Here is a 15507-nt window from a genome sequence, read left to right as displayed (position 1 = left end):
GAATCAGCATGGTGGGCACTGGGGCAGGAACTCGCCAGACACTGGCGGCTCCTCAGAAGGATAAGAGGCCAACTCAGGAAAGGGTAATGAGTTATAGCCCCAAAGTACATAAAATGGCTGAACTCAAAGGAAGAACAACTCAACAAAGCAAATGGAGTCCTCCATACTTTGGTAGTTAGTCATAGAAAGCAGACAGTGACAGAGGACACAGGGGATGGCACAGGTGGAAGGCTCTACAATAACGTGGCGTGTGCACAGTCACCTAGGTACTGAAGGCTCCTCCTAGGGTACCAACCGTGAGCTGTGTTCAGATAAACCTGAAGGTCATCCTTGCCTTCACAAGCAAGTTCTAGGCCAGCCTGGGCTGCAGGAGATCCTGCCGCAATAAACAATGCAAGACGAAACGCTCATCCCAGCCCTGGAACAGTGGGTGAAGTCCACAGGTATTGGGAGTTAAGCAGCATTCTCACTCCTGTGTAACTTGGGGTGAAAGAAGAAATCATAAGAAAAGCTGTAACAGCAGGAACAGAACAGAAGTGGAAGCAGCACGCAGACTTGGGGGTAAGATGCATCAGTTAGCACAGTGTAAGCTTACAACCTGAGACACCGAAAACAACTGGGCATGGAGGCGCACACCCATGATCCCAGCACTTGGCAAGCCCAGGCAGAGGATTGCCAGGAGTTCAAGGCCAGTCAGAGCTCTAGAATAAGTCCCTACTTAAAAACCAGTATCTACAGACAGGAACTATCCAAAAAAATAAACCCAAAGCCAACTGAACAAGCAAAAACCACAGAGAGAAAAACAGAACACAGAAGGGGTCAGAGGAGCAGAAACTCAGACTACGGTGTTCACAGAGGCAGAGATGCCTCGGCCATCCACAGTTCTGAGGTAGATAACCTGGTGCTGCGATCATCAAGGCAGCAATGTGCCTTCTACAAGTGCTTGGAAATCAGTAAGCAGTCACCTGCCAAACCACGCTGAACTGGACTCTTGCTTCATACCATATGCAAGAATTAACTGAAAATAGCTCACAGACCTTAGGAGAGAGCTAACACTGTAAAACCCATAAAGGAAAACATGAGAAAACACCCATGGCCTTGGGCTACGCAGAGCCAATTAGATCTGACACCAAAAGCATGTTCCTTAAAAGGAACATTGATAAAGTAGACTTCATTAAAATTAAAAATGTGAGCGCTTCAAAGATGGGAAGAAAGTGAGAACAAGCCACAGGGTGGGAGACACTGTTTGCAAACTGCTTATCTCTACTAGGGTTCAGAAGGAATAAACGCTGGTCACCCAGCAAGACAAACAACTTAGTTTGGAAATGTGTGGATGGTGAGCTATTTGAGCAGAGACTATGTGAGTGGCTGCCAGGGTATACAACCAGGCTCAGTGTTATCAGTCACCAGGGAGTGTGATTAAAACCATCACAGGATGCCACAAACCCTCTAGAGCTGCTTTTAGTAAAGACCAGATGTTGCTGAGGTAGAAAACCCAGAGCCCCGGCTCACTGCTGGTGGAAGTGTAGACAGGTATAGCCACTTAGGGAAAGTTTGGCATTTTCTTAGTTAGTTAAATACAAACCTGCTCTGGGACCCAGCAGCCCAGCATTTCTGATCCTAGGACTGAACTCAACTGAAGACATATGTCTTCCTGAGGAACATACATGACTCCTAACAGCACATCATTCATTATTGATCAGAACTGGAAACTTGAAGACCTGTTAGTGACTGAATACATTAATAGCACACAGTAGAGTCATTATGGGATATTGATCAGAATGAAGGCCAGTGCCTACCTCCAGATGTTTGAATCCCACAGGCACTGTGCTCAGTGCAAAGGCTTACTTAGTACTATACCCAGAAGAACTCCCTGAAAAGGACAGGTTTATAGTCAGTGGCTGCCTTGGGCCAAGGTAGTGGGGGTGACACAAATGTCACGGAGCAATTCAGAGGGGTCTGGAGCTGGACTGGATCTGACATAAGTCTAAGTTGATCACAGACTGTTCACTTGTAACTTGCAGTAGATAAATTGACACACAATTTGAGGCTGTGGGAATGTCTCAGGTACACTCTCCAGCATGACTGGGGCTTTGGGATGGTTATACACAGTGCCTCTGATTTTGCTTATACCAGTATTTGCTTCTTTTATATATAATTCCTAATTCTGAGACAGTGTTATTCACTGCATCAAATTACCTCATCAAACACACCAGCCCTTGCAGAGAAAGTGATCTGGGGACATAGATTTGCCTGCTCAGATTTGAGCAGTGCAGTCCTAATGTGTTGTAGTTAAAGAACTGAAAGATTGTGTGGGACTCCCAGACTTCTGAGTCATGAAGAAAGTAGCTGTCTCTCTTGATCCCATTACCCTGTTTGAGGATGAGGGAAACGTAATGAATTACCCATGGCTATGCTCACAGACCTGAAAGAGCTTGGCACTCAGTTGGGATGCTCCACCAGCCCACAGCCAGACAGCTGGGGCACTGTGGACAGCCCCTTTATCACGGGGTTCCCTTCTGCAAGCCTCGTCTTCTCTCATTGCCACTGTGACTGTCACTCATAGACTCTTGTGTTTCAGCTCCTGCAGTTCAACCCTATGGAGCGTCTGGGTGCTGGAGTGGCTGGTGTTGAAGATATCAAATCTCACCCGTTTTTCACCCCTGTGGATTGGGCAGAGCTGACAAGATGAACACCACAAGGAGTGTCCTTACCAGACAGGTCCCTGGTGACAGAGTTCAGGACTGGCTGGGCTTCAGGCACCTTGCAGCTAGTGTGCCAGAGCCTTGGGACAAGGACCTTAGAGGAAGTGATGGGGCAGGAGACTAACAGATTGGCTTACACTTGCTGTCTGGAAAGAGAAGAGCTAGCCGCGCCAGCAGCTGCTATGTGCACACCTTCCCCAAGATGAGACGTAAGTTGCTCAGTGTACTGCCTTGCCAGGAGGCTGGAAGTACAGAAGGAAGACTGACGGGAGTCAAGGACCCTTTGGTGGCAGCTGATGGTGCTTCTGCTAAACAAGACTGGTTTACACAATATAGTCAATACTGCTGAGTGACACTAAATGCACTCTGTGAACAGTGTCACCAGTAGACTGGCAAAACAAAACGGAGTGCCCAGTGCTGAGCAGGCTGGCTACCTCTGAGGAAAAAGACTCTTGCCAGCTTTGAACTTGCTGGTCGATGCTGCTAACTCTGAGGGGCTCCTGGGAACACACACGTCCGTCCCCCAGTTCCCCTCTCCCCTGCGCCATTTCCTGCATCCTCTGCTGCGTCTTTTGGATTCTGCTTTTCCTACTTCTGTTAACACACGTGCAGTGAGAAAGGGAGGGGTATTTATTTCCCCCAAACTGCCAGCTTAACAAGACTAAGAAATCATGGTGTCAAATAAATGTGGTTAAACCTTGCCTGCCTTCCTCATTTAATAGCTTGAGATTTAAGGTTCATTTTGAAGGGTCTTCTTTCTGTTCTTGTGAAACGTGAACAGTTTCTCCTGTGGCGTCTTAGTGTGTTCGTTTTCCTTTGGGCGGGTATCCCAGGAGCCATGGTCTATCATCTACGCAGAGCAGTGTCCTGTCTCCTGTCTAATGATTCACAGAGCTGAGCTCCTGCTCTTCTGGGGAAGAACCAGGCATTCACCCGTGTCCAGCGTTTGCCGGTGCCACTCCTTTGTCTTGCTGAGGTAGGGCGGCTGCCACCATGTTGTTTGCCAAAACTTACAGGTGCTTCACAAGTATTAGTGTGTATTTGTCACACTTCATGGAGACATTACAGAATTCTGCTTATGAGTGAGAGGCCACCAGCAGCTCCTGACATTTCTGTCCTTTCGCAGTTGCCGATGGGTTTTGTTTGTGTTTGCTGTATCAGAGATTAGCCTCAGAGCCTCCTGCCTGCACGCTGGGCAAGTGCTGAGTCTTTCTGTTCTAGTCCATGTGCTTGTGAGTCTGTGTGAGAGGCCACCCCGGCCCCAAGAGCATCTCAGCACCCGTCTGCAGACCGCAGAAGCAGAGGTGCTTACCGAAACACAGGAAGTGTGCAGGCTCTCCCCTTCTTCCGGCATTTGACTCCCCCTTTCCCTGTTTGGTCCCCTTATAACCTGAAAGCCAGCTGAAGTGCTGTGACAACACCAGGTTGGGATGTAGCAGGTCACCAAGATCAGCCCTCAGTCCAGATGACCAGCTTTGGCTCACCACCCCCTGGCCTCATGACAGGAACTCATGCAGGTGAGACACAGAAGCACTTCCTGTGTGTGTCGGCGGGAAGTCTGGGAGCGCTCAGAACTTCCTTCCAGAAGTGCCCTGTGACATGGAAGCAGGACAGCATCTCTAAGGTGAAGGCCCTGCCCCAAAGGACAGTGACATAAACGGTTGCCATGGCATCCTCCACAGTTGTCGAATCTCTTTCCGTATGTTTTATTGGAGCGTGTACTTAGTGTAAACACATCACTCATATTGAACACAAATTATTTTAGAAATAAACAGGGAATAATGGCCATGGGTCTTTCATGTGATGGTATATCTGTGTTTAAAGCTCTGGTGGTGGGACTGGCTTCTGTTGTAGTTAATATTTAATTAGCTCAAGCGGAGGAGTAGAATGTGGGTCAAAATCATAAAAGAAATGTCTCATCTTTTTTTTTTTTTTTACTAGAATAAAGGTAAGTTTTGCCATTTTAGTGGCATTTTGAATGTGTATGTGCTCATATGTCCACACATGTAGGGGGGTCAGAGGTCAACATTAGGCATCTGACTTAGGGTTCCCATTTCTATGATGAAACACCATAACCAAAAGAAAGTTGGGGAGGAAAGGGTTTATTTGGCTTACACTCCATCTTACTGTTCATCATCAAAGGAAGTCAGGGCAGGGCCCTGGAGGCAGGAGCTGATGCAGAGGCCATGGAGGGGTGCTGCTAACTGGCTTGCTCAGTGTGGCTTGCTCAGCCTGCTTTCTTATAGAACCCAGGACCACCAGCCCAGGGATGACATCACCCACAGTGGGCTGTGCCCTCCCCTGTCAATCACTAACTAAGAAAATGCCTTAGAGGCTTGCTTACAGCCTGATCTCATGGAGGCATCTTCTCGATTGAGGCTCCCTCAGGTGACATAACTATGTCAAGTTGACATAAACTAGCCAGCACAGCATCTTCCTCAGTTTTTCTCCATTGCATTTTTGAGGCAGTATCTCTAACTGAACCTAGACTGGTTTGGGCTAGACTCGCAGCAAGACTGGAATCCTGCCTCCTCCCTGGCACTGGGAACACAGGTCCACACTGCCTGTGTTTTAACATGGGAGCTTGGGGCCTGAACTTGAGCCCTCCTGTTTGCCCACTGAGCCATCTCCCTAGCCCCATTTCAGCCAGCTTTAGGCATACGGTGCAGAAACGGGTTTAGCATGCAGCCGTGTGCGCTAACTCTCTTCATAGCCATTTATTGTCCTGGGCTGAAACCTTATCTGCTCCACAGTTCCTGCATGTCTGACCTCTCCCCAGCTCCTGGATTGGCCATGGTAGGTAACTTCCTGTAAGTGGAATCATATACTGTGTTTCTGTGTGCATGGTTTTCCTACGTGTCATTTCTAAGTCATTCCGTGCTGTGGATTGTACCTGTCTCTTATTAAAGACTGACTGTCCTCTGTTGAGTTTATGTCACACTTGCTTAAGTGACTCACTCACCTGGTGAGTGAGATCCAGCTTAAGGAGGAGCTGCCATCTTGACTGAGCCCTGATCCTGGTGACCTGTTTTCCCAGCCTGGCTTACTGACCTCGTGCTAACGGTGCGGTGTTGACAGTTTTTCACATCTGACTGGGCTGTGCATCTGTTCGTTGACTTTACATGCTCTCACCGCTGGGCTGTTGTGAGTGATGGTGTCCCGAACTTGGACGTGCAGGTACCTGAGTGGTCCTCACCCATGACTTTCTATGCTTACTTGGAAGCTCTGGTGTCGACTTTTCTCTGCTCTTCAGAGGAAACGCCCTTTGGAGGGCTTTTTCAGTCAGGTAGCCAGTGCTCACACTGTGATAGGAACATCACCAACTTCACCCCTAAAAGCAAAGAGAACGGCATCTGAGAACGTCCTCATGGTAGAAGCTTGCAGACACTGACATGCGTTTGTATTATTTGAGACGTATTTTCAACTGACTAAACAGTAATAGCGGAACTCTTTTAGGTTTAGTTTTAATTGAAAGGTAATTGTGCATTTGTTGGGCACGATGTAATGTCTGGATATGTGTGTATATTATGGAACTTACGAACACACACTCCCACAAGTACGTCTGTGTCTTTGCATGAGAGCACTCTCCTCTTTTTTTTTTTTTTTTTCAGCTTTGAATTTTGTCATCCTCAGGAGTCGTCACACTGTGGGGTTCCTTGGGCCAGCACCTCCCTCTGGTGGCCGTTCTTCTTCTCAGGGGCTCACTGGGATCTTGGCAATCTGTCCAGACTGCCTTATTTAGTTTGTATAACGTATGTGCGTATGTGTGGGTTGTGGACATTGGAGTCTTCCTCACCTTGCACCTTGTCTGGACCAGGTCTCTCACTAGCTGTGTCCACCAGGCTAGCAGCCTGCAGGCTGCTGAGGAGTCCGACCATGCTCTCCTCCCCACAGGAGCCCTGGGAGGCAGCTGCACTCTTCTGTGCCTGGGTTTCCGTGGATCCTGGGGGTCTGAGTGCAGGCCCCTCCTTGGGTATGGCGAGCCCTTCGCCCGCTGAATCATCTCCCCGGCATCACTCAAACTGTTTTTAAATTGCTGCAACCCTATTGGGTTTCCCCTCACCTTTTCCTGTTTGCACACACCTTAGGTCAGTGGGAACCAAGGATGGATTCTCTCTCATGCCACCCATGTACCTGGGGTGGGTGGTCAGTAACACTATACCAGGCCCCCACAGCATGTCCTGCTGGATTCACTTGCCCCCGAAGTTGCCAGTTCTTAAGCAGTCTGGCTGCAGGGCTGAGAAGCGCCTTGCCTCCCGAGGGCCCCTCTTGCCATTCTGCCTAGACTCTCTCTCTCACACACACACACACACACACACACTCACACACATGTGGCCCTTTTTTTTCTTCTGAGTACTTGGTTCTGCTTCACAATGCTGTGGATGATGGAGCCTGGCATTTCAGGCTATCTCCTTGAAGATTATGGCATACAGTAGAGCATCTTAGAGTGGCATCCTGGCTGTGCCTCTGACTAATTGACCTTCAGTCTCAATCAGATGGCACTGCTGTGGGATCTCACTGCAGATGAGAAGGGACCAAGTTCTGTGCTGCACAAGAGCACCGTGGGTTCTGTTTTCTACCATGAACTAGTATGATATTCTCACACTGTAGAAGCAAGGTTAACAAAAGCCTTGGATTGGTACTTACCTGTTTCTTGTGACTATTTTCTTGTTATTCCTAGAGTTTGGGTTGCTGCTGTACCCCCACTCACTAGCACATCCATTGGTGGTCACACAGCTGAGAAGACTGTGACAAGAGGGACTGCAGAGGTGGCTTGGGTAGAAAGTGCTTTGCTCGTGTTCCTAAGGAGAACCCAACTTGGATCCCTTCTGTCAGCAGCTCACAGCGGTCTATAACAGGGATCTGGAAATCTCGTTTGGATTCTGTGGCATACATTCACACACGCACGCACGCACGCACGCACGCACGCACGCACGCACGCACGCACGCACGCACGCACGCACGCACGCACGCACGCACGCACGCACGCACGCGCGCGCGAGTGCTCAAGCACGGTAAAAAGTAAAATCAATTCTTTATTCTTCCTCCGGAAGAGTTAGGCAAACACCAAAACTGCTCCTTCTGGCCTCGGCTTATAAATGGCAGGCCTGCCTTGGGTGGACAGAATGTCCTGCCTCCTTCTGGCTCTGTCCCTTGCTGCTAGCAACTGGCATGCTGGTGTGAAGGCAAGACCAGCATCTGCAGTGGGCTGCTGTGGTTTCTTTCAGGAGGGCAAGCTTGCTGACCATGGTAAGAATAGCAGCTGAATGTACTTATTGCTCTTGGAAATCTCACAGAGGAAAATCAGCAGAAGGTCAGCTCTCTGGGATGCCTGCTGATCAGAGCTTGCCAGGAGCTCGCCTACTTGGTAAGGTTGGGAGGTTATAGGGCCTAAGTTTGATCACCCACTGGAACAGGTAAGTAGGAGAGGGACTGACAGACACAAGCCAATTTCAGTGGCAGCACAGGGAACTGAGTTGTGTTCCCCTGGTCACCAGGGAGATGTGCACAAAAGCGACTGACAGAGAAAACCAGGTCTAGAGTTAGAAGAACATAAAGCAAATTAGACACCACTCTGGTTCCTTAGCATTGGTCTAGAAAGAGACTACAGGTTGGATGAATCTTGCACAAGAATTCTGAATGATGAAGAAATGGAAACCTCCTTCCACTTCACCATGTATTCCTTCTGATTTCTTGCTGCTTCACCGTTTGTCTTCAACCCCTTGGCATCTGCCCCTCCCTGAGCTAAAGACAGAGCACCTGCTTCAAGGACTTTGAAAAAACAAAACAAAACAGGAAAAGACGACTCATCCTCAGAGGGATGGCATGTGGCGAGCATGTGCTGTGCACTGCAGAGTTTATAAAGGATCTTAAAGATTTTTTTATGTGCATGTGTGTCTGCACCACATGCTTACAGAGGTCAAAAGGTCATTAGAAGCAGAACTGGAGTTCCAGATGGTTGTGAGCCACCGTGTGGGTTCTGGGAACTGAACCCAGACCCTCTGCAAGAGCAACAAATGTTCGTAACCACTGAGCCATCTCTCCAGCCCCACAGAGACTTTAAAACACAAGTATTCCCACCCCCCTGTATTTTGTTTAGGGGAAGGAAAGTTTCCAGGAGACACATGGGAGATGGGGGTGGTGTGGGGAGAAGGAAAGGAAGGAGAGAGAATGAGGGGAGAGAGAAGGTGAGAATGAATGAGTATGAGTGAATGAGACTCTGCTGTGTACTGCAGAGGTAATAGTAGCTGTTGTTCTGGTCTAGGGTCTAGACCAGAGGGAGGGTCTAGATGAGAGGGAGAGATGAGAGGGTCTGGGTTAACGGCCATGCTGGGACATGAGATGTGGACTCTAGATTGTGGGCGACCAATAAAGGTTTTGAGGTAGCTGGTCTGCATGACAACTTCTTTGGAGAGATAACTGTAGGATGAGAATAGGAAGTGATTGGAAGGAAAGAGACTAGAGGCAGGAGTGTAGTTAGGGTTCAGTACAGAAATTTGAGCTGGAGGTAGAATCCTGAGTGACAGGAGGATGCGGAGAGCTGTGATCCCATTCCTGCTCCTCCCAAGTCTAGCACTGTCCTCAGAGCAAACCATGCCGGTGTATTTGTGGTTGATAATGATGCCCCACCACTCAGAGCCCAAAGCTCTGGATCTCAGCCCAGCCTCACAGTTTACTTTTATGTAGACGGTTTGCTTTCTGTTTCAGTAATATGCTGACATTTGTTCTCAGGATATTAGAGGATGCCTTCCCTCTTTGTCCCAGACCTTTGACAGAACTTGGTTTGCTCAGTGGTTCTCAAGAATAGCCTCCATTCTGGGTCAAGGGACTTGGTGAATCTTCTTGCAACTCTGCTTTGGGTTTGAAATTACATCTACATAAAGCTTTAGGGAAAGAGGATGGGGCATAGCTGGAAAGGCAAGTTCTGGTCCCATCCTGCTGATCCTTGGCAGTGCCTTTCTGGACAGTCTGTCTCGCTCCTGCCTAGAATGTGTGAGACATTGGCTTACCCTGGGAACACCCTCTGAGTTAGAAGACATTGTGAGATTTCCATGGAAGTCGCACAGTCTTCATATCAGTGAGAAAGGATGATTGAGAGGAGACCATCAGGCAGCTGGAGAGAGAGGATCCAAGCTGGGCCCTGGTGGCTCGCGCCTTTAAGAGGAGCATTTGTTTGAGAGTATCTATGTCCCCAAAGGGATCAGCTGCTCCACTGCAGTTTCTTTGACAGACAGCTCCTGCTCCCAGGCCACTGTTGCAGTCCATGGCATAGATATTAGAGGTCTCGAGTTTTGATTCCTAGAATAGATTGGGGTTCATGTTCTTTCTTAGGAGATTGACAGTTGAAATTCAGCATCTAGTCTCCATCTTGTTCAAGACAGTGCAAAGGCTATGTCTTTGTTAGGGTTTCTATTGCTGTAAAGAGACACCATGGCTACAGCAACTCTTACAAAGGATGGCATTTAACTGGGGCTGGCATACAGTTCAGAGGTTTAGTCCATTGTCATCATGGTAGGAAGCATGGTGGCATGCAGGCAGGCATTGTGCTGGGGAAGGAGCTGGGAAGTTCTACATCTGGATCGGCAGGCAGCAGGAAGAGAGAGTGACACTGGGCCTGGCTCGAGGATCTGAAAGCTCAAAGCCCGCCCCCAGTGACACACTTCCTACAACAAGACCACACCTACTCCACCAAGGCCACACCTCTAATAATGCCACTCCCTATGAGTCTATAGGGGCTGTTGTCATTCAGACCAGCACAGACTTCAAAGTAAGTGTCACATTGCTGCTGTGCTTTTTCTCTGGCAAGCCTTAGCTGGGGCACTTCCAGGATCAGCTCATTTTACATTTTTACAAGGGGAGTTGAATTTCACATCAGGAAAGTGAGGCTTGTGTGTTTTAAATTGTGTGTGTGTGTGTGTGTGTGTGTGTGTGTGTGTGTATGCTCGTGCACTTGTTCCTGTGTGTATGCACAGATGTGTGTGCACATACATGTAGAAGACAGAAGTTGATGTGGGGTGACCTCTGCCCTTTTATTTGTTATTATGAAGGGGAGGCTGGGAGGGGAGGGACATGTGACTGTGTTTGTGGAGGTCAGAGGACATTTTTATGGAATTGTTTTTCTCTCTCTCCCTTTATGTCGGTTCTGGGCTGGAATTCAGGTTGCCAGAATTGCTTTGCAAGTGCTCTACCCACTGACCCATCCTACCGGACTTTCCACCTTTTTTGTGACAGGATCTCTTATTGAGCCTGGAATTTAGTCTAGGCTGACAGGTCAGCAAGCCTTGCAGATCTCCTGTACCTGCTTACAGGGGTGCAATTACATGGCCTGTGCCACCATACTGAGCCTAACCCAGGTCTGGGGATCCAAACCCAAGTTCTCATGCTTGAGCAGGAAGCACTTTATGAACAAGCCATCTTCCTAGCCCCCAAAGTTGTGTGTGTAAGTGTGGAGTTGGGGAGGATATAGAGGATCCAATTTAAAATTTTTCACCAGAAGGATATTTTATAAAGTATTAGGAATACATTAGCTGAGATCTTTAAAAGGTATATATTCATTCAACTTTGGAAAACACCTAAAAAAGGCTCAGATAATTGTGTTTGCAGTAGGAAGGCTGTGGCAGGAGCGTGAGGAGTTCCAGGCCAGCCTCTGTCAGATGAGACTGTCTGATGGAAGCAGAACTGCATGAGCAGCATCCAGGAGAGGTCCACGTGAGCAGCTACTTCCTGTGTCTACGTTGTGCTGTCGCGGCCATAGTACTAGTAACTTTGGCCTTTCTAAGTGACACCGTTGCCTAAGAGACCATAGGGAGGAAGTGCTATGGAGTTTCACCTGTGATGGCCAGAGGGGCATCAGGAGTCTGGGTAAAGGCTGTGATACCCAGTCCCAGACAGATGCTCTGTCACACAAGGGACAGTTCTGCATGGCTCTGCGGCTGCAGGAGCTGGACTCTTCTGAGCACAGGCTGATCCTAGGGTTCAGGCATGGAAATGGAACCAAGAGGATGCTAGGTAGAATTTGCTGTTTTAGGAAAGGACTGCTGTTTGCTTTTGATTTTCCTGTTTCACTCCCCACCCTACACTGAGCCTTGGCCTCCCCTGAGTTCAGCCTCCGTCTGTGTGACCCCACAGCACTCACTGGAGGCTTCCTGTCCCCTTCACCCTGTCTCTGAGGACAGAACCCACTGACTGCACCTTTTCTGACTGTAAGGCTCCCTTCCGAATGGGGTCTGGATCTGGCTCTCGCCACTCAGTTGGCCTGGCTGGCGGTGGTGAGCCTTGGCACCTGGAGAGCAGGCTCGACAGCCACCGATACTGCTCCTCTGTCCCCTGCTGCAGATTACAGCCATGTCCCACAAAGCTTAGCCCCACCGTGGGCCATCATGGCTGGAGGACAGGAGGGAGAGAGGCTGCCTGCTGCAGCTGTCTCCTTTAGAAGCAGCCACCCCCCCTTCCCAGGTGCCAGGACGCTTGCTCTCTTCATTCCCACTTCTTCCACCATTGCGGCTCCTGGAGCAACTTTCCAAGGAGACTTTTGTTAGCTCTAAATCCACCGTAGGGAAATTACCAAGAGAGCTTTCCCCAGCCGACCTCCCTCCCCTCGTCCCACTCTTTCTTCCCTGTTTTTGTCTCCTTCTGAAGCTGGGGTCAGAATCCCTAGCCAGACTGAGAACATGTTTGCTATTCCAGGACCCAGATGCCAATGTGCGGCAGCATCTGGCTTGTTGGCAAGCATCACCGGCAGTTGTGCTGGCTGCTTCTGGGCCTGTCATGTGGCTGAGCCTGTGGATGGGGGCCTTGTGACAAAACAGAGTTTCTTTGAGAATATGGTTTCAACCATGGTGCCCACCAGAAAACAATGCACTGCGTGGAGGGGACCTGGACCACCGGGCAGGGGGACTGCGGGCTCTGGCTCTGGCTCTGGCGGGCTCCTGGCCTGTTGAGCGGACGAAGCTCCTGTTTTATGCTTCAGAGCTGGCATCTCCTGTAAACTCACCTCCTTGCGCTGTGAGTGCCGCGGGTGCCTTAAGGCATGGAGCTCCTTGAAAGAGAAACACAAATCACTGAAAATGCTGAGATCAAATCCCATCCTCAGAGGCACCCGTGTGGTGTGGCACGGGGAGTGCGCGGTAACAGCTTGCCTTAGAAAGGTGACATTTCTGCTGAAGGCTGAATAATAAAAAATGCATTTTAACAAACTCAGCCCTTCCATGTCTTCTGGTGGTTGACGTTTGAAGTGAAGGCCATTTCTTCTATGTGAAGGGTCTTTTTTGAGGCTAGCCCTCAACCATGGACACATTCACCCTTGTCACCATTGATGAGACTCGGGGGCCTTTTAAATTAATGAACACGTGGTAGGGGTCTCAGTCCTCCTTTCAAGGTGTAAGCATGCAGTTCAGAATGTGCCAGACACTTGCTGCCCAGGGTGTGGAGGGGAGAGACATGGCAAGAAATGGAGGATGTACCTCTGCCGTCAAGGATGCAGGCCCTCGGTGCCCAGGACCCACTGTTTCTGCGACCTCACTCCCCACAGTCCATGGTATCATTCACATATTTTTGTGGCCAGGGGAGTGATCTCTTTAGCAGGTGGAGACATGAAAGTCCCAAAAAGAGGATCCATTCTCATTCTTTTGGCAAGCACATAAGGGGCTGGCTCCTCATACCAGTGGTTAGCGCCCCTGCGCTCAAGGGTTGGGTTCTTGCTTCTAAACTAAGGGTGGAGACAGTGCAGCATTGTGGCTCTGCCTCCTTCAGTAACAAACACACTGTGATCTCAAGGACCACCAAGGTTCACGTGTTGAAGGCTTGGTCCCCAGCTGGTGGATCCGGCCACTCGGGGTGATTGGATTAGGAGGGCTCTGAACTCATCAGTGGATTGATAATCTATTGCTGCGGGCGATGGAGACTAGGAGGCAGGACTGGTTGGATGAAGGGGTTGATGTCCATGTACCTTTGATGGGAACAGCTTTCCCCCTGTTCCCGCCTCAGCTTCCCTGTTGTGGAGATGCAATGCTGTTATCCTCCCTGAGCTGAGAAACCATGAACCCAGCTAACCACAAACCATAGCTCCCCAACTGTGAGCCAAGGAAAGCCTCTTCTGAATTGTTTCTCAGTGTGAAAATTCTATCAAAAATTTACACGTGACCACTCCCTGTGCACCTCCTTCCCAACACACTGTAGTAAAGTGTTCTTTGCAAAGCTGAGGGCCAAGACTAGCTGAAGGAAGGAGCCAAGAGGAGGCAAAGAGTAGTGTGTATTCAGAGATGACCACCTTCACTCTCTTCTGGAGCAAAGGGGAGCTCACAGACAACAATTCTCCACAATGAGTTGACTACACACCCTAGATGCCAGCAGTTGAAACTGAAGTTCTGGCAGCCAAGAGGTTGTGTGTCCGTGAGGGAAAGGCAGCAGTGGCATAGCTTCTGTCTGTAGCCCAGGGTGCAGCCAGTCTTCCCATGAGGCTCCGGGCTGCCTGGGCCAGCAGCTACACATAGCAGGAAAGTGCTGCATTCTAGCACTTGTAAGTGCACAGAGCTTGAGGACGGGGCATTCACCTTCAGAGCTGCTGTCCAGTTCAAGGTCCCATGCCAAGGGAAAGCTTCAGAGGGAGGATAGAACCAAATTGAGCAGGACAGAGGCAGGACAAGGCTCAGAGCAGACGAGAGGGTCAAGCAGTCCCAGGGAGCGAGGTGTCAGACATGTTTCAACATTTCACCCAGACAACAGAAGAGGGAACCAGAACAGCCTGATCTATTCCCACAGATTAGGACGGCAAGCCCGCAGGAAAAGGGTGGAGGAGGAAGATGATGCTCTCTCTCTCTCTCTCTCTCTCTCTCTCTCTCTCTCTCTCTCTCTCTCTCTCACACACACACACACACACACACAGATGGGGGTTGGGGGTTAGGAATGACAGAGCTAGAATAGTGTCCTAGTACACAGGGAACAGATTCTAGAAAGATGAGCTCCGGAATGAGAAACCTATTCAGGAAAGAATTGGGAATAAAAAGAAAAATTTGAGAAATGAAAATAGAATGACCAAGAGAGTGAATAAAAATGAGAAACAAACAGTATCTTTAATAGTAACAGCAATAGATGATGATGATGATGGTGGTGGTGGTGGTGGTGGTAGTGATGATGGTATTACTAATGGCAATAAAAAAAAAAAGGATGGAAGAGAAAGCCCCAAATACCGAGCTGATCAAAGATGGCACATATGTTATAAGATCAAAACAAGAATGGGGTGTGGTGGAGCTGAGCTGACTCAGTCAGACCCAAGAAAACACTTCAGAAAATAAGCCATGAAATTCCCCGTGGATCGAACACATCACACACTGGGACTGCCAACAGTGTGACCTCAAGGAAAGGATGAGGGATGCTCTGAGCACCTGGAGCAAAAGGAGCAGCTGTCCCACACCGGGCGACCTCCTCACTCCACTTACCAATAGCATCATTGGTGGAGAGGAAGAAACAGAAGACTCGTCTGTGCCCAGCAAATGCCAAGTAGAAAAGGCGCCTTCTGTGAGTGATGTGTGGGGACGGAGGGCTTCTCTCCTAGTCATTCAGCTGTGACAGGGACCCACAGCGATGGCTCATGGAGATCAGAGAGTGAGTCTTACCTGCTTGGGGGGTTAGGAGTATGAGACCAGGGGGCCATGATGGCTTTGGCAAGAGCCTTCTTCCTTGTTGTACACGGATGCTGTCTTCTGTCCTGACATGGGGAGTCCGAGCCGAAGCATGCTCTCTTGTGATCCCTGCAAGGCACTAATCCCTTTCCTGAGGGCTCCACCTTTATGACCTCATCCAA

The 15507-nt window shown here is 49.3% G+C and overlaps 1 protein-coding gene across 5 annotated transcripts in view; it reads left to right on the top strand.

Moving 5' to 3' along the window:
• Window positions 1-3405, top strand: part of Rps6kc1 (ribosomal protein S6 kinase C1) — a 146279-nt gene extending 142874 nt beyond the window's left edge. For all 5 annotated transcript variants that reach the window (XM_029476266.2, XM_021159114.3, XM_029476274.2 and 2 more), the window contains one exon: window positions 2582-3405. In XM_029476266.2, coding sequence (XP_029332126.1) covers window positions 2582-2692 — 111 coding nt within the window. In that variant the 3' untranslated portion in view covers window positions 2693-3405. The remainder of the gene's footprint in view (window positions 1-2581) is intronic.
• Window positions 3406-15507: the final 12102 nt, after the last annotated feature.

The sequence above is a fragment of the Mus caroli genome, unplaced genomic scaffold (assembly GCF_978045245.1).
Source record: "Mus caroli unplaced genomic scaffold, Mus_caroli_1 scaffold_1, whole genome shotgun sequence".
NCBI lineage: Eukaryota > Metazoa > Chordata > Mammalia > Rodentia > Muridae > Mus > Mus caroli.
This window is presented reverse-complemented; position numbering and strand designations above follow the sequence as displayed.